The sequence below is a fragment of the Patagioenas fasciata genome, chromosome 1 (assembly GCF_037038585.1).
Source record: "Patagioenas fasciata isolate bPatFas1 chromosome 1, bPatFas1.hap1, whole genome shotgun sequence".
NCBI classification, from domain to species: Eukaryota; Metazoa; Chordata; class Aves; order Columbiformes; family Columbidae; genus Patagioenas; species Patagioenas fasciata.
Window position 1 is genome coordinate 129,279,324 of NC_092520.1, and position 22,131 is coordinate 129,301,454.

A 22,131-nucleotide genomic window follows, 5' to 3' on the forward strand; every position below is an offset into this window, starting at 1 on the left:
GTAATGAATAATTTATTTCATGCCCCCTAATGCAAAAGAATGCAAAATGGATGTGTGTTCACCCTTGAATGGACTTTCGGATGCAGATGAGAGAGAGTAAACAGAAAGTCAGCACATTGGCCTTTCTTTAGCAGGAGAAAGAGCACTGGGATCCATAACTCACACTACCTTGCAATAGGCAGAGGCCTCCAGGGCCCAGAGCAGCAGGTTGAGGCACGCTACGAGCAGTGAGAATATCAGAACAAAACAGGCTTGTTGGGTGGGCAGGATATTACAGTTGTTGGAGAGAAAAGAAGCAGCAAGTAGTTGAGAAGAGGCTGGAGGAGACAGAGAATTGCATACTTCTCTTCAAAAATATTTCAGAACAGCTCCAAGAGGCAGAAAGACACATGGGTCACAGGGAGACATAGAAGGGAACAAAACCCATTTTTTTGAGAAGCAGAGGTGTTTGGCAGAAAAGGTCGGTGGAGAATTGCAGAAATGTATCTGTTTCCCTTCCTCCCATTTTCTTTAAGGGTGATTTTTTTTTCAGAGCTTTTCATCTCTGTTCTCCTCCCCAGAGCAATCAGCCAAGCTGGGAAGAAAAGATTGTCTCTGAAAGTAGCAGTGTGCCTTGGCATAGAAGACTGATAGCAAACAAGTAAACAGAGTTTACGACTCTGGTAACTGCAGGAGCACAGGCTGCTCAGTGACAAGGATGGGCACTCTTCCAGAGGTAAGAAAACAGGTCTGTCTTGCAGTCTGCTGAGGTACCTTCCTTGCACCCCTGTCTTTTTCTTTCCCTACATTGCTTATAGTTCTAGGGAACTGGACCAGATTTGGTTTTCACAGTTTGTATCCAGAAGGGGCTTGTCCAGGTCTCAGACTTAATGATGTGGGATGTGGTGTGGGGATTTAGGGCTCCTTGCCCTTCCTGTTAGTCATCCTAATAGCCATTCTGAGGCTGTATTCAGAACTGTTTGAAGCACTGACCAATAAGTAGTAACAGTAATAATAATCATCATCTGATTCTTTGCATCTTTTACTTTATCCCCGTTTTTAAAAAAAAATATTTCAAGACAGTATTTAGTTAGAAACATGCACATTTTTTTCCCCGCAAATGATTGTGGGTAAACATGGTATAGTTTTCTGAATGCAAGAATGACATGGTAAGCCAAATTGCTCCCCATCTAGTGCGGTGTCCTTTTGCTGATTTGATGTTTTATATAAATAACTAGTAAAATGTTAATTGCAGGTTTACAGACAAATTGTCCTGAACTGAACGGTGAGCTCAGGGTTGCTAAAATGTACAAAACATTCAAGGACAATAGAGACAAGTAAGGTTTTCTGTGTAACTGAATAATATATAGACAAGAAATGTGTATGTTTTATTATGTTGAGAGTTGTTCAGTGTTGCAAGAAATGTGGCTGCAATGCAAATGGTCACCTTATATTATCTTGTTTGTATTTTTCTGGTTGAAGAATTCGCAGAAATGTTTGGTTTGTTTATCCATTTTCATATTCATATTTCTGTGTGATAAAGACCAGATGACAGTCGTAATTTTAAATAGTTATTGGCCTTGGTTATGCTTCAAACTTTTAGTAGTCCAGAATTTAATTCAGCAAACTTTTTGTTTATTTTCTCATGTTAGCAGATACTATATTTTGAACACAGACTAAAATATTATTTCTCAAATGGCATTTAATGTGCTCAATTTATGTGTAATTTGCTGACAAAATATAAATTTTAGAAAATGTCGAAGCTTTTGTGAGTATTTGGGCAGTAGTCTGAAAACATGTAACCCACATAACTAATGTGATAAACACAATTTGGGGAACAGCCAGTCACTAATTTATGAATAATCTACTGGCTGAAAAAGAATACTCCTAAACTGTCTGGTAAGTAGTTCTGAAAAATAACTCTAAGTCTCCCTGCCTTTGATGTCTTTATTTTAATTTACTTTATTTTCATTAAAGTTAGATGCTTTTTTTTTTTTTCTGCAACAGAACTAAACCCTGGGAAAATGCAAGGGAAGAATTAGGCAGAGGAACACCAACCTCCCTGCCGAATTCAGGAATGCTTCACAGAAAGAAGGAGATACTGAAAGAAAATAAAATTCTTTGGCCGATTTAGTTGCATCAAACAGTCCTTTCTGTAGTGATAATATCTGTCAAGATTCTGCTAGCCTAAGTCATGCTCACATTTGAATCATGTAATTCATGTAGTACATACTCTCAAAAAGATTCATCTTATAATTGAGAACTCTTACAAGTCAGCTTTTAGTGATTTTACAAGCATTTGATCTCAGCTACAGTGAAACCATTTACATTTGAGCCACTTGCACATGCTTAAAAGGAAAGCATCAAAGAACTGAAACTGCACTATATATGTATAAGCGTGCTGAAAGAGCAAGTATTTGTCTGTCTAGATTTCTCTAAGTTGTTATAATGAAAAAGATATAAGGGACAACTAAGTATGACTAGCCCCCTCTTTTTTTCTCTGTTTATGTAGGTACACAAGTTCTCTCAAATCCAACCCCAATAGCAGAGGCAAGATTAGGAAAAGACCTTATGGAAGGTGAAGTGTTTGAAGAACACTTTTTATCCTTATAGGTCACATAATACAGACCTTAATCCAGTTTCTAAATAGAGCTACACAACCGATTTTGACTCTCCTGTCTCTTCTTTTGGGGTATGCTATTCTCTTGGAGCAAGCTGTTCTCAGCCAGGTACTTTTCTGCCTGTTTCACCTTGGAGTCGTGAGAGGGACAGTCTGATTCTCTTACAGATTTAAAAAAAATCTATTATTTGATGCATTTTCTATTTCAAAAGGAACATAATGTATAGGTCCTATATAGACCTACTTTTAACCAGAGGTTGGGCAGAAATTGCAGTGACTGTCTTCAAGTACCTGTTTCTTGTTAGTATCTCCACTGCCATGCCATTTAGTACTCGAAAGGGAGAAACAGATGTCCTCTGATAACATGACACCAAAGAATTGCAAAATTATAAGTATTTCATAGTAGGAATTGGCCAGATTTTCAATGTGAAAAAAACAAAACTGCTATTGCAACAGAGAAGTCAGGAGCATTGTGAATGTCAATCATTCACTCTCTCCTAAATGGTGACAGATGAGGGCTTCCATGTTGAAGAATGCTTTTTCTTCTTCCTTTTTAGCCAAGTAAATTTTCTTTCACTCACTTCCCTGTCATACTGTTAGATCATGGCACTTACTCCCTACTTGAGGAGTAAAAACTAAAGTGTTTTATTACAGAGCGTGCAAAAGGAATTTAGATTCCCTCCTTTATATTTTGCACACTGTACTTTGCCAGTACAATCATGTACTTTATCTAGCACCTATTAACTCCAGGATTCACTTGTACGTACTTGCTCTCCATTTAAGTATTCCATATCCTGCCTGAAGAAGTCAGGAGGATGGGATTTTAAAGGGAGAAAAGCAGTTAGGTATTTAACTCTTGTTAGCAGTTACCAGGAGTCAAGTAAGCTGACATGCTTTTGGGATGCTCCTGTTAATGATCAAATAAATTGCATGTTTGAAAGATAGAAAATGATAAGGTCTTGTTTTCTGTTTCTTTCTGTTAATGCTTTTGTACAGGAATTGTATATAGTATATTAGGGAAGATGATTAACAGCAGACTCATTAATTTCCTTACCTTTCCTCAGGTGAACTGATATATTCTGTGAGGTACTTGATTCTTGTAGAATTTTATTTCATTTCTTCTGTGATTTTCTTAAAGATTAATGTTTTCTGGTTTTTGACAAAGAAGATAGATACCAAACATTGTGGTAAATGCAGTTTAGCTGCAGCAAGGGCAGGCAAGGGAAGACAATACAGAACCTGAAAGTCATGAGAAGGCAGGCAAGAAATAATGACTTTACCAGCAGGGTGTGCACCCCCACAGTACAGCAATGAGGGGAGTAAGGCAGGGCTGGTGACAGTAGCTTGAGTCAACCAAGAGTGTAAATTGTCAGGTAAGTCCACTGTGAGGAGGTAGGTCCAAGGTAAAACCCGCAGAATGACATTTGTAGGTGAAGGTCAGTATCCAGATCAATGGGGTACATGGCCAGCCATAGGGATGGCCGCTGTTGTAGCATAGCTCAGATGGAGATGACACATGAGAACTGCAAAAAGCAGCTCCCAAGTGAAGTGGGCACTGACTAAAAAGACACACCTAGATTATGGACACAAGTGAATTTAAGTGAGATAAAACCTGTCTGTACATAAGATCTGCTCATTGACTTACAGTTTACTGAAGTTTTTAGAATAGAGCAAACCTTTTCTCCCACTTGAAGTGGACTAAAGGGCTTAGGATGCAGGAATTATTTCTTGAGGAGAGATCTGGAATTAGTGCTCAGATTGCCAGACTGTAAGAGAAAAAAGAATCGCCAGTCCTAGCCATCTTGTTATTAGTGTTGTGGGCTCAAAAAGCTTTGATACCTTCAGAAGATACATGCAAGGTGATTCCATAAACCAGAAAGAACAATGGAGGGACAGACCTCCTCATGGCAAGGTGGCTTTTTGATGCAGAATTCATAACACTGTGCGACAGCTGTAACTAGAAAAGACAGGGAAACGAAGGAGGTGAGAAAGCCCCTGGGAGTTGAGTCACCTGAATTACATGGATGACTGTTGATATTCTGGCACTAGTCCTATGACTGCTTTTTTAGTAGATTATGTGGAAGATGAATTTTTCTTTCTTCACTTTGTCTCCTTTTTCTTTCTTCAGACCGGTGACGAAAAGCTGAGAACAGGTGCAAAGAAAGAACGATGCCTTCAGGGGAAAAGCCTGCTTCTGTGTACCCTTCTTTTCAGTAATCTCCTTGGCTTTACACTGCTTATCACCTACATCATGATGACGTGCGGTCTAGGTATAATATGTGATATCATTTTCCTTGCTTCCTCATCCACCCCCTTTCTCTTCTATCTGCCTCTGTTGTGTATTAGGTTTAGCATCTGTGTTAAGAATCAGACTTTCAGAATCTCAAAGAAGCATAACATCAGTTGTAAAAAAGGTACATTGTTCTGCCTCTGTCTTGGGTCATAGTGGGGAGAGATCTCTACACCTGTCCTCCTCCTCTGCCTGCCATTTAAGACACCTGGGCCCAGTTTTGAAGGAAAGCATCATTATATTGTCTTGCACCTCATCATCGTGTCACTCTCTGTCTGCAGTCACCTCCGGGAAACTCAACTGAATTTGAGGTTTGGAGCTTCTCTTCCACTTTTCCATCTCTGACTTAGTAAGTCTAGTCCTAGTTTTCTAGCACACACCAGTGCAGTCATAGTGTAGAAAGAAAAGTAATAGTCTCTTGATAATGGGGAAGCTGTGAGCATAGATCAGAACTCTTTATTTGTCTTTCAAATTTGCTGAACAACTATCTGCAGAATGGTCCATGTGAATGTTTATACATATAGAATTCTCAGTCCTGAAGGTGCATTTATATTGGCGGATACAGACATTCCCTGCTCTAAAATAAAATTATTGACTATTCACCTAGCATTTTTCTTTATTCCCTGCTATGTGTTGGGAGACCATTCTCTATAGAGACCAAGGGAAAACTGATAGTTTAGATCTTGTCTGTTTTCACTCTATCTACCTCCTTCGATGTCAGCTGTTGAAATCATAGTATGGAAAGTCTTACTTTGATTTACAAGTGGCTTATTTCAGTAAATAACTGATCTGATCTGATGTTGATAAAAGACACTGAACCACAAAGAGGACACATACCAAGTGATTCGCAGCAGTTTAGATAAAGGAAGGTTTAGATAAAAGCAAGATTTACAGGAAAATCTTTGTTCTGTTTTAACAAATGTAATTGCTGAGAAATGTTTCCATGCTTGAACATCTCCCTCCACATTTTAAACTAAGCTCCTTACTTTCTCTGTGCTATGTTCTTTTGCTTCATGTGTTGACACCACCTATTGCTTCTGGTTTATCATTTGGCCAAATTTGGCTGATTCAGAGAAAATACAGTGAGAAGTCAGAATCATCCAGCCTCTGTCCGTCTAGATGGTATGAACAGAGGACACCACCTCTGGAATGATTACCTGTCCATTATTTAATGAGTGTCCCTTATAAAGTGCAAAGGCAGTCTTCCTGTGAAGTGGAAGACAGAACACACTTTGTTCCATATACAACAAAACCTTAGAAGAAATTCAATAGTCTGCATACAAAGGAGTTCATACCAAGTATAAATCTTTCAGGGGAAGAGTCCCACAGATAACTCCTCTGTTGTTGTTGTTTGGAGTTGTTCTCACTCTCCACTGTCACTGCTCAGTTCTCTCCTGTTTATTTCCTGCATAGGATCCTGTGATGCTGAAAAGGATCTTACACTGTTGGCCGGACTCCTGAATTCTAGGAATGACACTGTAGACCCCTGTGAGGATTTCTACAAATATGCGTGTGGCAGCTGGGGAGGCAAACACTCAAGCAAAACCACAGAAGAACCACTAAATGTATTTGATATGTTGTTCGAAGAAAACCAGTTGATCCTGAAAAGGCTTTTAGGTAGGGACAGATGATTGGTGTGTTACGTTCAACGTCTTATTCAGTCAGAGCTCAGAAAACTAATAACAGAGCACAATGATTCCTAATAGGGACTGAGTCCAGTCTCTTTGTTCTTCTATCACTACAGGTACAGATTTATTCTTGAGCATGTCATATTACACTAGCTGAATTTCAAACATTTTAGTTCCCCTTGTCAAGTGTAACAGGTGAAGGCCAAACTTCAAAATTCTGACAGCAACCTAAAATGTTTTCCTGTTGCCTTGTAAAAGTAGACCCTTTATTCTGTGCTTCTCTGAGTGTGTACTCTGGTTATGTGTCCTGGCTCCATGTGGAACTGAAATCTGGATATGCACCACCTTCCTGTTGTGCTCCTGTTTGCATGCAAAGAACTCACACATTTGGACTCAGGAAGCATCATGGCACTATAAGTTCTCTTGCTTTGAGCCACTGTGGGAAGTGTTGATGTATTTACTAGATTGTTCTGAATCAAAATGCTTACAACCTTTCTCTGCTCTAGTACTGCCCCAACACTTTTTTTTTTTTCCTCAGAGGGTCCACAGTTTGTGCTAAGAGGCTCAGCTAAGGAGAAAGCGATTCAGTTCTATCACTCCTGCATGGATACCCAACAGATAGAATCCCAAGGAACTCAACCATTGAAGAACCTCCTAAATCAGGTGAATGCTTATGCTATTTCCTCTCCCTCCAGAAGATAATTCCTGAAGGGAAAAGGAAAGTGTGAAGTTAGAGTCATATGGTCCTACATGGTAGAATTTTGCTAGCATCTGGTCCTGAAAGAAGCTCATGGTTCACAGCACAACTTCTAACTGATAAATTTTCTAGCTTTAAGTGCTGGTTTATTCTCTGACATCAGGTACCTGAATCTTTCCCTATGACCTTACATGTTACAAAATGGATGAAAATTTTGTGTCCAAGATCTGGTAGCCATCAACTACTCCAGGCTTCAGGGGAGTTTCGTTAAAGAGGAAAATGCTTCTCTTTCCATTCTGGGAGTGCCAGCGAGGACTGTACATCTCCCTACCAATGAAGGGCTTTTATGCCCTGTCTCCAAGGAGGATGCAGAACCTTCCAGCAGAAGGAACAGTGACTGCAGGACCCCTGTGAACCTGTTTGTCAGGAAGATGGGACCTGTAGTCCCTGATCCCTGGTGTCCTTCTGGATGGCTTTAGAAAAATGAGAGTTCTTTCCTCTCTCCTTCTTCTCTTGCTTTTTTTTCCTGTACACCTTGTTCTGTTGATAATTATATTTCATTTTCCCTGTCTCATTTTGCAGTTCTTTGCTTTCCTTAAGTGAAAGTAACAGATTGTTTTAAAATCAACAGGGTATGTAGAAATCTTCTTGAGTTTCCCTTGTTGCTATTTGCTTTGTCACCTCTCAGTTGTCATAATGACTGAGCTCATAGGAGTAAAAAAAAAAAAAATGTATTTTGTAAATATGGATCATACGTACTTTTCTCACCTGCTGTCATGTTGTCTCTCTTCCTCTCTAGTTTGGTGGATGGAATAGCACAGGTATGGGGAAAGCAAAAGATTTTAATGAAACTCTTCAGATACTCATGGGCAGATACAGCACTTTTCCCTTTTTCAGAGTCTATGTGGGACCGAGTCCTTTTGACCTCAAGACGAATATTATTCAGGTGAGTGAACTAAAAAAAAAAAAATGAACAGGTAACACTGGGAATAAAGAGTCAGTTACACATGAGACCTAGTCTTCCTAGTCTTGCTCAACCTAAGCCTCTGTTCTTTGCAGAAAATTGTCCTAATTTCAGTACACTTATTGATTTTATTACATGAAATTACATAATTATGTGATTTATGAATTACATAACTATGAAATTTATTACATAAATTTCTGGAACATGAGCAGATGAAGAAAAATAAATTGCCTACTTTCTCTCATCTCTTCTGCCTGACAGTGTAGATTATACCTCTTCACGGAAGGGTCTGGTTCTTCTTATGTTCACGGGTATGACTAGTACCATAATGGACTCTAAAGTTCTAAGTGTACTATGAATTTTGCAGTTCACTGTTGTGGTTTAAACCTGGTAGGTAGCTAAGCATCACACAACTGCTCATTGACTCCCCCACCCAGTGGGATGAGGTAGAAAATTAGAAGGGTAAAAGTGTGAAAATTCATGGCTTGAGAAAAAGACAGTTTAATAATTAATTAAAAATAAAAGAAGTGATGCAAAAAACCCCCAGTTACTCAGTACCAACTGACCACTGCCCAGTCAGTTGCCAAGCAAAGACAGCCCTGTTCAAACTCCTTGACTCCCACATTTACTTTTGAGTATGATGTCATATGGTATGGAATATCCCTTTGGTCAACTGTCCCAACTGTGTCCCCTCCAAACTTCTTGTGCACCCCCATCCTACTTGCTGGTGATGTGAGGAGCAGAAAAGGCCTTCATACTGTGTATGCACTGCTTGGCAATAACTTAAACATCCCTTTGTTATCAACACTGTTTTCCTCACAAAACCAAAACACAGCCTCATACAAGCTACTATGAAGTTATTTAACTCCTTCCCAGCCAAAACCAGTGCACCATGTAGAAATACTTAACAATATGCTTTACATTTGATTATCAGTCACTGCAGATTTGTAATGAGCTTTAAACGAGCTTCAGAACATGATAGATCCACGAAAATTATTACTTAGCAAACATTCTCCAAAAGTAAAAGCAATTTATTAACATTTCAAGTTCTGTGACACAGGAATTAACAGAGCCTGATGAGCATAATCTCACATTTCCAGTGTTTTTGGAAATAATGAATGTTTCTTCTTTATTCCTTTTTGCAGATTGGCCATCCTGAGTTTGAGATACCACCTGAGAGTAAATTCAAAGAGAAAAATTATCCTGAGGTAACATATCAGAGGCAGAAGAAAGGTAAAAATAGCTATTTGCTGTAGGGATCTCCTCGAATTGCCTTCTGGTTCAGAGTGGTCTGTATCCACGGGTTACGGTCAGTGACCTCTGAAAATGTCTTCAGAATAAATTATTTACAAAAATCTACTTTTCCAAAAAGATAGTTTGTAATATGTGACCCATTTTTAGATGCCAGGTTTAAAACTTCTAGTCTAGAAACCGGTTGTTATAGTTTCAGTTTGTATTTGCTAAGTAAAATGAACCTGTGCTCCCCCCTAGGTTTCACCTTGAATCAATGTTTAAAAAAATGCTCTTGTCCAAAGTAAGCCTTTATAACTTAAAATCTGTGTATTGGGGCAGGGGTAGTTAGCATTTTAAAAGTTATTTTTAAATGTTTTAACCTAACTTGGGGAAACAAGCTTTGGGAGTTATTGCAACAAAGTTAGTGTCATCACAGCTCTGTCATTTTTCTGAACTTTATAAAAGCTGAGTTGATTTCAGTTCCTCAGTCTGACTCTTTCAGAAGAGTCCTCAAAAATACAAGTCTGTCTACTGATCACAAGCATTCCTTTGATATCTCATGAACATAGAAGCAAGAAGCTGGCATTTTTTCTCCATCAAAAAGACTGGCTCATTATATCACTACATCTCCCTCTTTTTACTCCAGAGATGGCAGGCTTACATCTTTAAAATGATCCTGGTGTTTAATATAATTGTAAGCTGAGACAAAAGTAACATTTTGGGAATTCAGTGTTCATCACTGAGAGAGGAGCTGTACCTGGTAATCGATTCCACATGAAGAATTACATTGGGATGTTGCAGTGAAGAAGATAGTTTTAGGGATGGGGCTGCAGTGGTTTTGGAATGTGGTTTATATGTTCAAGATGGATAGTTGGATGGATGGGTGAAAGGATGGGATGACTAATTTTCAGTCGTATTTCTCCCGCTGGTCGTATGCTCTATATTGCAGGTTCTCCGTGTGTATCTCTCATATTTGGAGAAACTGGGGGGCCTACTTGGAGGGCCACAGGATGTTCCTCCTGATTCCTTTTCCCTTACCTTGTCCTTCATCTCTAACCTCCAGCAAGTTGTCACCCCACTGCAGGAAAGACAGCAGAGGGGGATGCTGTTCTTTCGAACTACCATTAGGGAGCTACAGGTATCAATGCTTTTTGGGATTGAGCAACACAATTACATGTGACATTCACATTCTGAAGATCTGGATCAACAGAGATATGAGATACTCTGTTTAGATGCCATTCCCTTGCAATTTACACTTGAAGTCTCTTGAACTTTAAATAATCTGTTAATTTAAGGTCTTTTATTGACAGCGGTTGGATTTTTCAAGCTCACAACTCTCTCCCCACCCCACTGCTAATTCAATTAAAAAAGTCAGTTCTCCTTCTCTTCTATAATCAATACCCACATCGTAAACACAGCTTAACTTGTTGAAAGTATCTGTTAAGGGTATTAGAGAGACTATCCTGGTTTCCGTCTTATTTCTTGTCAGTGAACTTAGATTCATAGTTCAGCATGTAAGCTTTGTTTTACTTCTAGGAAAAGGCACCTGCTATTGACTGGCTGTCATGTCTCCAGGCTGTCTTCCGTCCTATGCCAATGAACCTCTCTCATCCAATTGCAGTGCATGATATGGATTACTTAAAAGGCATGTCAAAGCTCATTAAACAATGGCATGAGGAAAGGTAGGAATCAATATCTATGTTTGTAGTTGTTTATGTCTCAAGAAATATTAACTTCAGATGCCATAAATTAGAGGACTGTGTTAGAGGCTGCTGAATCCAGTAGCCTAATAATTGCAAGACTGCTACAGCTTTGTATCCACAGGTTTAGCCAGCACTAAGGCTTACCAGAAATTCCCAATAGGCTTGTACATGCACACATCATATATGTACACAGATAAATATACATATGTGTCACACAGATCAACAAAGATAGAACACAGTGTCTTTACTGGCAACCACCCACCCATAGGACTCATAGAAACAAGAACAGATCAGAGAACCTGATCATATTCCTCCTCTCCAGTTGATCAGGATTGGTCTGCACTAATGATATATATACATACACATATATGTATAGATATGTATATACACACACACACACACACACATATATACATATATATATACATACACAATATGGATCATTCCAGTAACTGGTCTTAGATATTCAAATCCCCTGGTGTCCATGGCTGCTGGCACTTGGATATATGAATCCCTGAATCTTGCCAGCCCTACTTTGGTTGCTGGTACTCTGGTCTCTTCCTGTTACAAACATGCATATACAAGCAGATTTCTCCAGTAGCTGGTCCAAACTGCTGGTCTTTCCAATAGACAACTCTCAGACCCCTGCTCTCTCCAGCAGCTAGCCTGAATCAAAGTCCCTCCAGCAGCCAACTCTCAGACTCATTTTCTTTCCAGTATCCCCTCCCATCCCCACACATGAAGAGTAGAATGTTATTTAAGAAGAGCATTTAATAAGATAGGACAGATTCTGGTGACCATGTGCAAGGCTTAATCAGACAGATGTCCTGGCAAGCTACAAGTTTATGCTCCACCCTCCTACCACCTTTCCTCTTCATTTTTCCATGTGTGTTCCCCCCAAATCCACCATGATCTTTCCCTTTCCCTGCCTTTGATCCTTCCTATAAACATCCTATAATAAATCTCAGTTTCACCCAGTCCTAAAAATGCTCTTTCTCCAACTTCACATAAAGAATCATGTGCCCCAGCAGGCAATTACCCCTTGAGTCTTCAGGGTGTTCTGAGGAGAGAGTTCCTTTGGTTGATTCATGTCAAATCTTCCTCCTTTGATAGGCCCAGGTACACACCATTCACGGTACTTAGTTGTCCTTGTGCAGGTTACTAGGGTTTCTCTGCCTCATAGTGACCAGCCTTCAATCTTCAGTCTTTTTAAATGTCATTTTCCTACAGGATCCTTCACATTTATATGATTGTTTGTCTGATTGGGAATCTCTCCCCAGCCCTTGACAGTCGATTCCAAGATGCACGCCTGGAGCTGTCTAAGATTCTTTATGGAAAAAAGGGATCCAGAATGGTGAGCTAGCTATTAACCATCTTCTTCAGCCTCCTGCGTGGCTGCACACCCCAGGACATGCTGTTTGGATGTTCTCTTGATGCCTTGTCTGGATTGAGTTTATTTGATCTGGGGAGGAAAATTACCCTCACCAGACCTTTAAGTGCTTCCCTTTTTTCAAATAAACGTGGGAGTAGACATGACACACGAAACTATAGAGACCTAAATGCACTGTGTCATGGGTTACCTTTCTTCTATGTATTTGTTTCAGCTAGCATATGAATCTTGTGAGAAAGTTGGGTAAATAATAAGGAAATCAATGTTTTACTTGATTGAAGTTTTCTGAGGAAGCTTAAATGGAACTACACTACTCATCATTCACTGCTGTCACTTTTAGGTAGCAGCCTATATGCTACTGACTGCACATGTGCATGTCTTTTTACCGTCTTCCTATCTCTTTGTCCTCAATCTCATGTGTATCAATTTCTTTCTCTGTTCTTACAGATCCCAGCTGAGCGCTGGAGGAAGTGTTTGACTGATACCAGCTCTTTCTTTGAGCCAGTTCTAGGGCAGATGATTGTGCAAGAAATTTTCCCTCAGCAGACCAAGAAACTTGTAGGTATTCATCTTCTTAACCCCCAGGCAGAGTTCAGCTTCATCTCTTTCTTTTTTTGACATGACAACTTTAAACCATATTAAGACAGCAAAATCATGTGTGGGTTTTGTACCTGTTTACATATTCCTGTACTATACACTCCCCTCCTTTTTTTTTTTTTTTCTGAATGAAAGACGTCAAAACAAGACATTGCTGTCATTGCTAAAATACTCAATGCTAAAATACCAGTTATTATCTCATTTAGCTCAACTGTTAGCAAAGTCATGTGTGCAATGCCAATACCTATGTCAGCCCTAAAAATGCATGCAATCTCAGTGTGCTTCCTGAAATGACAGTATTAATGATATTAATCACCAATCTGACATATTTAAATAAGATTTTCAATTGTGAAGCCACTGAGCCATCATATGACCAGCTGTACAGGAACAAATCAATGCCAAAACATTCTGAGTGGATCCACAGTAAAAGGAACACATGTCTGCAGTGTGGCAAAGATTTCTTTTTTTTTCTTCTTTGATGATCAGAGTTCTTTTTTCTTTTGAGGGAAGTTAGAGTAGGCACCAGGTTTTATTAAGAGCTTACAGTGTGTAAAGTGACAAGAGTTAATAAACCCAAGAAAATCTAATGGGAAAACTTGTAGTGGAGTACAAAGCTGAATGCACAAAACATAATTTTGTGAAGGAGAGAATCAGGTTGCCATAACTACAGAAACACTAGCATGAAATACTTGTAGGTACTATATTTTCATTTAACTCAAGAAGTGGGGCAACCATTTGGTCCATTTAGGATCCAAAAAGGGTTGAATGAAAGAGAATTATGTTTCCTTCATTGTTATTATGAGAGGCAAGATGAAAGTGTTTTGGAGAGAATAGTGAACCCTGTGAGGAAACACTGAATGCCAAACAACTTTAGCCTAGTTTATTGTAGAAACTGAAATCTTCTCTTTCATCACATTATTCTGTGGTTGAATTGCTGGAACTTGGGAAAATGGTAGCTAAGTCTGAATGATGTTTTTCTGCAGTTCTGACCATGCCTTCTTTTCTATGTGGTAGGCTGAGCAGATGTTCTCTGAGATCCGAGATACACTCTACAGCCAACTGGATCAGTTGGAGTGGATGGATGAACAGACTCACCAAGAGGCTAAAGTCTTGGTGCGTGCAGAAGGCAGAAGTTACTGAGACCTTCCTTTCCCTGAAGCCTTTGGAGAAGGAATGGAAGGGGCCTGCACCTCCAGATATTCCTACGTACTTCTACAGGCACACAATGTTAAACAGATGTCTTATATACACTGAGAACTGTAGGTGGTTTTATAAGTGCCATCAGACGTGTGATCATGCATTGATGTGTAGGCAAAGAAAGGGTCAGTGTTTGTTTGTCCATGGATACTCTGAATTAATTGTATTGAGATACAATTTAGATTTATACACCTAGAGAGGTTAAAAACTGTAAAGCTGAATGCCAGAAAACAATACTACAAAGAAAGAGTAGAACAACATTAGGCTGCAGGTCATTGAGTTAAGAAAGCAGAGTAGCAAGAGAAGATGTCTTGTTGAAACAGAGCAGCTGTCATTTTGAATGGCTGATTTACAGATCTTATTTTAAATTGTTTAGAAGTAGACTTTAGAAAGGACTTCTAGAATGTAAAGACTCCTATTGGTCATATTTCCTTTTGTGTTTTTTGTTTTTTGTTTTTTGTTTTTTGTTTTTTTTTTTTTTGTTATTATTTTAGGTTTCTAAACTACAAGCGAAGATTGGCTATCCAGCTCACATACTCCAGACTTCCAAATTGAACATGGAATACCAGAATGTGAGCTATATAATGTAAACATGCCTGCCTCATTATTGGCAGTTCACCTGTACCAACTGCTATCTTGTCTGCTGTTAAAAGAGGCTATGACCTCTGGAGCAATGCACATTCCCTGCTGTTTATTTTCTGAGAACATATGGGCCCAGAGAACCTTTGTCTATTACTTCTATATTGTTGCCTATGCTGTCTCCTATTAAAGTGGTTTGCCTGATAGAGGGTGGCTGTGGCCTGATTGTATGTTCTGTTTGGCCTGCAGATAACATTCCTGTCATATCTTAAATTGAAGGTCTTCAGAACTGGGTGATAAAAAACCACAAGTGTTCCATTGGATTGTCTAATGATGAACCCTCTTTTGACCTGCAGGATTTTTTTTCATATTGTCTGATTCATTCCTTGTTCATGCCCTATGACAGTCACATTACCTGTCTCTTTCCTTAGCTGGAGATAAATGAAGACACTTTTTTCCTCAATGTGGTGGCTTGCTTGGAAATACTGAGGGAAAATTCCTATTTGAAACTCCTTCAGCATCACTCACAGGAGAAGTAAGTGCCAGATACTGATCTGAAAAATATAACAGAATCACATGCTCATGGACTGAGGTTGGAAGGGACCTGTGGCAATCATCTAGTCCAACCCTCCTGCTCAAAGCAGGATCAGCTAGAGCAGATCACTCAGGACTATGTCCAACTGTATGTCTACATCTCTCTTTTATAGTGGAAGGAGAGGGAGGACAGGTGTCAGGAGGAAGTGCACAGAACTGGACACAATATTCCAGATGTGGTTTCACCAGTCCTGAACAGAGGGACATAATCCCCTCTAGACCTGCCAGTGTCATTTCTCCTAATGCTGCTGTACTTCTTTGCTGCAAGGCTGCACTGCTGCATCCTGCTTAAAAACACCTTGAATCTGGCAGCCTGTCTTGTATTCAGCCTGAGTTCATGCTACCAAAAAAACCCACCATTGTGGAGGGACCCCCAGACCCCTGTAAAAAAAGAACCTTTTTTGTCCATGAAGCCTTGAGTAAGAGGACTAGCTGGTTCTCCTGGACTTAGCAGCAAAGCAAGCAGCAAAAGTCTGTGATGATGTGAATTCTGGCAGAGTCACCTCAAAGGCAGGACATAGGATGCTTCAGAAGGCAGGCTTGGGACCTTACACCTCCTGGAGAAGATCTGTGCAGGACTTCACAAGAGATTGCTAACTCTGACTTACTTGACATGGAAGTTGTGAGGGTGAAACCCTTAATGTGTATGAAAGCTAAGCTACTATCTCTGATTTCTGTAAACAAGTAAAGGTTTATTTCAAATACCTTTAACACTAAATAGTGTGAACTTTGTAATTTGCCGCTGCTGTATTAACAGTTGTACTGAGCAGATCAATTTTGCAAGCACAGTGGAGGAAAGTAGCAAAGTATGAGATAAGGGGTTAATACATTCTCTCATCTCTCTTTTTCTGCTTCTAGCTGGCATGTGTCCCCCTGGGCTGTGCAGTCATACTACTCAATAACACAGCACATGGTGGTCTTTCCTGCTGGAATGTTCCGAAGCCCTTTTTTCCACATGGAGTTTCCCAGGTATGGAGGGACTGCAAAGGTGGAAGCTGATTGTTTTCAGAAAGAACGATAACAGGTCTGTCTTTAACATAGTTTTCTTACTGCATCCCAGAAAGACACAGATCAGTTAAGCAATGTTTTTCTGATATTAAAAGCATTTACCACAGCTGACTGTAAAAATATTATTTGATGTAGTTTTTGTATAGTAATGGATAGATATTTGTCCTAATACCATTGTACTGAAAGATAAGCTTACACTGTGGCAAGAGGTTGAAGTTTGAAAGAAAAATGTCTCAGTGTAATTATGGTGATCTCTTACAATTAGTTGTATGACATCATGCAGTATTTCATGAATTCATTATAGTATGAAAAACAGGACACCTCAAAAGAATAATAGAAAAAAATCCAGTGGTGTACACTGTCACTTACCATATTTTTCCTCTGTGAAAAAGTGTCTACAGCTTCTTATTCCTTTTCTGTTCAATGTTAATAAAATGTATTTTTCTCACTGTCCTTCCAGTTAAGTAGGCTGGTAATTCAAACTTGAACAGCTTTTGTTGAGTTGGCATGTCATTTTCTCAGACGATGCTCCAAAGTTTAAACTTTATGGACAAAAGCCAATACAGATGACTGTGAGGATAATTTTGAAAATAAGAAATCAGCAAAGCAGTACAATTGTTATAGAATCATTGAATGATTTGGGTTGGAAGGGACCTTTAAATATACCTAGTCCAACCACCCTTCCATGGCAGGGGCATCTTTCACTAGATCAAGTTGCTCAAAGCCCCATCTAGCCTGGCATTGACCACTTCCACAGCTTTTCTGGGCAACAATTATTAGGTATCAGCAACAGAGCTTCTGAAAGAGCAGTTCTAAGGGAAGATAAGTTGTTTCATTCTTGTCACTTCCTATTGAGTTCCCAGTGATGTAATAATGATCTACAAGAATAGTTTCATACTTCAGCAGCATTAGTCAGTGCATGTAAGAATGAACCCATCATTTCATATTATGCAAATGTATTTTGATTGTACTCTTACTGTGTGACTCTACATTCATTGCACAGAATCACAGAAATTCTGATTGGAAAGAACTTCTGGAGGCCTCTAGTATAATCTCTTTCTTGTAGTGAGATCACCAATGCTAGACCAGAGTAATTATAGCCAAATTTTCACTATATTAATTTGTTTTGCGAGTTTTATGTATCATTTTTCACTAGACATCTGTTGCAAGGTTACTTCTCCAACCATCCTGCTTTTGTATGATTATCATTGCAGTTACTATTTGTGTAGCAGTTCAGCCAATGGTGGGCAAATAAGAACATATCTCAACAACAATACCTGTAATTAGAATAAATAAATGCAGAATCTTATTCACAGACTCTTCTTAATTATGATGGCTTATTAGCTATGAATACTTTAATGCAAGCTCATAGTACAATTTTAAGCATTGGTAGAATAATTTACACTTGTATTTGCCTTGTTACAGAGTATACCACTTCTAAAAACAATAAATAGAAAGTGTTTCTGTGTCTTCTCAAAGTAGAATGCTCTTGTACAGCTCACAGTTGTACTCAACAGCTATAAAGAATACTCGCCTGCCCTCTTTTTCTTCTCAAAAGCACTCTTTTCATGTTTATTTTTCAGTGCTGTGAACTTTGGAGCCATTGGGGTCTTCATGGCCCATGAACTTCTTCATGCATTTTATGGTTATGGTGAGTATGGGCCATGGTATCTTTGTTTACTCTTCTAGGTCCCCACTGCTTCTTTCCCTCAGGGGATCTTAAATCCTGGTCTCTGTACATATATTGTTAATGTAGATGAAGCTAAGGAAAACCCATTCCAGGCCATGCTGACTACTAAGAAGAGTCAGTGATTTATGTGAGGAATACAGGTGAATGCCACAAATACCTTTATTTTCTAAGTTGTTTTTTTTTTTTCCCCACAGTGCAGCCTGGGGGCTGTCCTACATGCAACAGGAGTGCACTACAGAAATCTATAGACTGCTTGGTTGAACAGTATGAAAGCTATGGCTTTAAGGTTAATGGTACTTATACACTGTTGGAGAATATAGCTGACACTGGAGGGCTTGCCGTCGCTTACAAGGTATTGTAGTCTACTTAGTTCTCTAATCTCATAGTCCCACCACACAAATCAACGACCATGACACAAGATTGTTTTGCTGCATCCCTATCCTACATGCTGCTCCAGTTCCAGAGTTCTTGCACGCTTGTGCCAGTGCAGCGTGTGCCCCTTCTGTCCTCTGCTATTCCAGATGTTGATTCCTCAGAAAGCTTTGCTCATAACCTCCTTACTTCCATGTAAGACTACTTCTCCCTTTCACCAGTTCTGGGGTGGGCCTTTCCACATTTATGTCATGCATACAAAAGCATAAACCAGAATTCTGTGTGGTGCTAAAATGACTCTATAGCGATGTTTTCAGCAATACTTCAGTCTAGAAAGAATTTTTTATTTCCTCATGCAGTAGTTCAGTAGTTTAATTAATTGCAGAGTGCAGGGTGCTCTGCAATCTCTAAGTCCACATCATTGCTTGAAGAATGTTGGGAGTTAGAAAGTATCTTAATTTTTATTCAAATATTTGTGGTTTTCTTTGAAAATAGTTCTCATTTTTTCATAGTGCAGTCACCTTGTCGTCTCTTACGATGATTTGTGTGTGGTAGTGCCTGAAATGGGAAGCTAAGGAGTTGTTATTCTGTTATCTTAGAGTTATTAGAGGCATGGCCAGCAGCAGGGAGTGTCAGACTGAAGTGGGAAAGATGCAAACTTGCTAATTTATTAAATATATACTAGATTGATACATTTCATTGACAGAAGACATGGTTTTGGGACACTATCTGAAGGGGAATTTATTATTATTAATTTTCTCTCTCCACAGGCCTATAAGAATTGGGTGAAAAAGCACAAAGAAGAGAAGGATTTACCTGAGATTGGACTTTCACATGACCAGCTTTTCTACCTCAGTTTTGCTCATGTAATGAATGCTAGGCTAGTCATGCATCTCTCTCATTCTCCATTGTTTTCCACATTATTACAGTTTGTCTTACTCAATATTCAATTACTTTTTCACCCCTTCACAGAACTGGGAATGACCAATGTTTCTGGAAGTTTCAAAATCTTATTTAGAAAGCTAAAAATCACATATAGGGCCCCTAACCTCTTATGGGTCTCAGAGCTAACAAAAGGTCAGTCTAGAAATATATCTTTTACAACACTCTGAAATCTACCAAAATTAAGATGTGGTAGACAAATTGTGTCTGGGAAAGCATGCTTCATTGCGAGCTTCTGGGTGCTTTTTTGCTTTCGTAAGAAATGTTACACATGGAAAATGAAATTTTCTGGAAAAGGCTTGTATCTCTCCATCCCTTTCTTCATCCACCTCTCTGTAACAGTGAATAACTAGATGTCATGTCATTATGAGTAACTGATAGTGAAAAAAAGAGTTTAGAATATTATTTAGAGATAAAGAACTAGAAGTACGTGCACATATAATTTGAGATTTCTGAGGGAACCTGGTTTAAGGATTTGTGCAGAGTTGTGCAGCTGTGTGTAGTTGCACGGTTGAGTTCCTTATGGTAGATTATTGGATTTCTGTGCTCAGTGATGTCACATCCTTATAAATCACTGTAATTGTGCAAAGGGAAAAGTTTTGTGCATGTATTTTATTAAGTCAGAGCAGTGTGTAGAAAAGCATTTCTGGAATCACAGATTATTGGGTCTTGGTGGCAAGATTTGCATTTCAGAGGCAACCTGGCAGCTACTGCATCATTTGTCAATGAATAAAGACTGAAGTCACAGGAGTGAAGACCTGGATTTCCAGTTTAAAACCAGTAAAGTCACATAACTTTCCTCCAATCTCTTGAGTATTAATGGGATGTTGTGTAAGTGCTCTCCTTTCTTGATAGGTAGTCACTACTTTTGCTTAAGAAGCTGAATCTAGATAGTGGGACTACATCTATACCATTATTTTACATGGAGTCCAAGGTTGCATAAGCCTGAACTCCAATGTGGTCTAAATTCCCTGTATTCTGGACTACCCACTACAGAAAAAAAGCAGATGGCTTGTCAGATAGGGAAACAGGGACAAAGAACTTTAGGGAAAGGGGAAACAATCAGAAACAGTGGTGGTAAAAGTAAAGATCTGAACTTTATTGACACCCATATAAGCGTGTTTCCTTGTTTAACCCAGCAGCCTCAGTCACGTGTGCAGAAGCATGAGGAGCCTTAAGTCTTGTTCACATGAGGACTTTCACAGAGTGGTTAGGGTTGGAAGGGACCTCTGGAGATCACCTAGTCCAACCCGTCTGCTAAAGCAGGTTCACATAGAGTAGATTGCACAGGAATGTGTCCAGGCAGGTTTTGAATGTCTCCAGAAAAGGAGACTCCACAGCCTCTCTGGGCAGCCTGTTTCAGTGCTCTGTCACCCTCAAAAGAAAGTTTCTCCTTGTGTTTAGATGGAACCTCCTATGCTTCAGTCTGTGCCCGTTGCCCCTCATACTACCACTGGGCACCATTGAAAGGAGTCTGATTCCATCATCTTGACATCCAGCCTTGAGATATTTATAAATATTGATGAGATCCCCTCTCAGCCTTCTCTTCTCCAGGCTTAACAGACCCAGCTCCCTCAGTCTTTCCTTATAAGAAAGGTGCTCTAGGACCCAAATCATCTTTGTAGCCCACCGCTGGCCTCCCTCCAGTAAATCCTTGTCCTTCTTAAACTGGGGAGCCCAGAACTGGATGCAGTACTCCAGCTGCAGCCTCACCAAGGCAGAGTAGAGTGGGAGGATAAACTCCCTCAACCTGTTGGTCACACTCTTCTTAATGCACCTTTTTGGCCACAAGGGCACATTGCTGGCTCATGGTTGACCTGTTGTCTACCCGAACTCTCAAGTCCTTCTTTGTAGTGCTGCTTTCCAGCAGGTCCACCCCTAACCTGTACTGGTGCCTGTGGTTATTCCTCCCCAGGTGCAGGACCCTACACTTGTTGAACTTCATTAGGTTATTCTCAGCCCAGTTCTCCAGCCTGTTGAGGTCTCACTGGACGGCAGTACAGCTTTCTAATGTGTCAGTCCTTCCTCCCAGTTTGGTATCATCATCAAACTTGTTCAGGGTGCACTCAGTCTCTTCATCCAGGAAACTGATGAACAGCCAAACTGACTTCTGTATTTTGCTTTCTTTCAGGCAATGTGTGGACATGATGATCCTGAGAGACTACAGTCTTCCCAGAACACAGATCTGCACAGTCCCTTGCCGCTTCGTGTCTGGGGGCCTGTCAGCAATAGTGAGGACTTTGCCAAGCACTTCCAGTGTTTCAGTGGATCCCCAATGAACTCAGACAACAAGTGCCACATCTGGTAGCCTGGAGGGAAAAGGAGGACAAGAGATATGACCCCAGGAAGAGGAAGGCCTGATCCATGACAGTATGACCATCTTCTCAAGGTCCCTAGGCTCTTACTCAGTCCTCTACATTCCTCTTTTTGTTATCCTTTCCTCAGCAATTGATGGTAGCAAAATTCTTAAACTGAGCTCATAAGGGAAAGAGTCTCCTCCTGCTGCTCTCAGCACTATGTCCCAGATGCCACAACTCTGGGGTTTTACAAGTCTCAAGGTATCATGATGACTAGCCAGTGTCTAGTAGGCAAAAACTTCTGAGGAGTTGTAAACATGACCATTACGTTATTAGTTCCTGTATTCAGTA

The 22,131-nt window shown here is 39.8% G+C and overlaps 1 protein-coding gene across 10 annotated transcripts in view; it reads left to right on the forward strand.

The window, feature by feature from the left end:
* The first annotated feature begins 291 nt into the window (after positions 1-291).
* The window catches only part of KEL (Kell metallo-endopeptidase (Kell blood group)), a 30,516-nt gene continuing 8,676 nt past the window's right edge, over positions 292-22,131 (forward strand). For 3 of the 10 annotated variants that reach the window (XR_011741400.1, XR_011741401.1, XR_011741399.1), the window contains exons 1-19: positions 292-460; positions 561-715; positions 4,728-4,869; positions 6,303-6,506; positions 7,056-7,180; positions 8,014-8,160; positions 9,324-9,386; positions 10,361-10,549; positions 10,948-11,093; positions 12,345-12,468; positions 12,952-13,062; positions 14,116-14,214; positions 14,793-14,870; positions 15,309-15,412; positions 16,330-16,440; positions 18,063-18,130; positions 18,364-18,521; positions 19,312-19,407; positions 21,615-21,872. Coding sequence is in view for 7 of the 10 variants with exons in the window: in XM_071814857.1 (XP_071670958.1) it covers positions 698-715; positions 4,728-4,869; positions 6,303-6,506; positions 7,056-7,180; positions 8,014-8,160; positions 9,324-9,386; positions 10,361-10,549; positions 10,948-11,093; positions 12,345-12,468; positions 12,952-13,062; positions 14,116-14,214; positions 14,793-14,870; positions 15,309-15,412; positions 16,330-16,440; positions 18,063-18,130; positions 18,364-18,521; positions 19,312-19,653 (2,229 nt within the window). In the remaining 3 variants the exon portion in view is untranslated. Of the gene's footprint in view, positions 461-560; positions 716-2,491; positions 2,709-4,727; positions 4,870-5,045; positions 5,239-6,302; positions 6,507-7,055; positions 7,181-8,013; positions 8,161-9,323; positions 9,387-10,360; positions 10,550-10,947; positions 11,094-12,344; positions 12,469-12,951; positions 13,063-14,115; positions 14,215-14,792; positions 14,871-15,308; positions 15,413-16,329; positions 16,441-18,062; positions 18,131-18,363; positions 18,522-19,311; positions 21,595-21,614; positions 21,948-22,131 lie in introns of those variants that run through there. The other 7 variants (XM_071814872.1, XM_071814869.1, XM_071814875.1 and 4 more) reach the window with 7 other exon arrangements.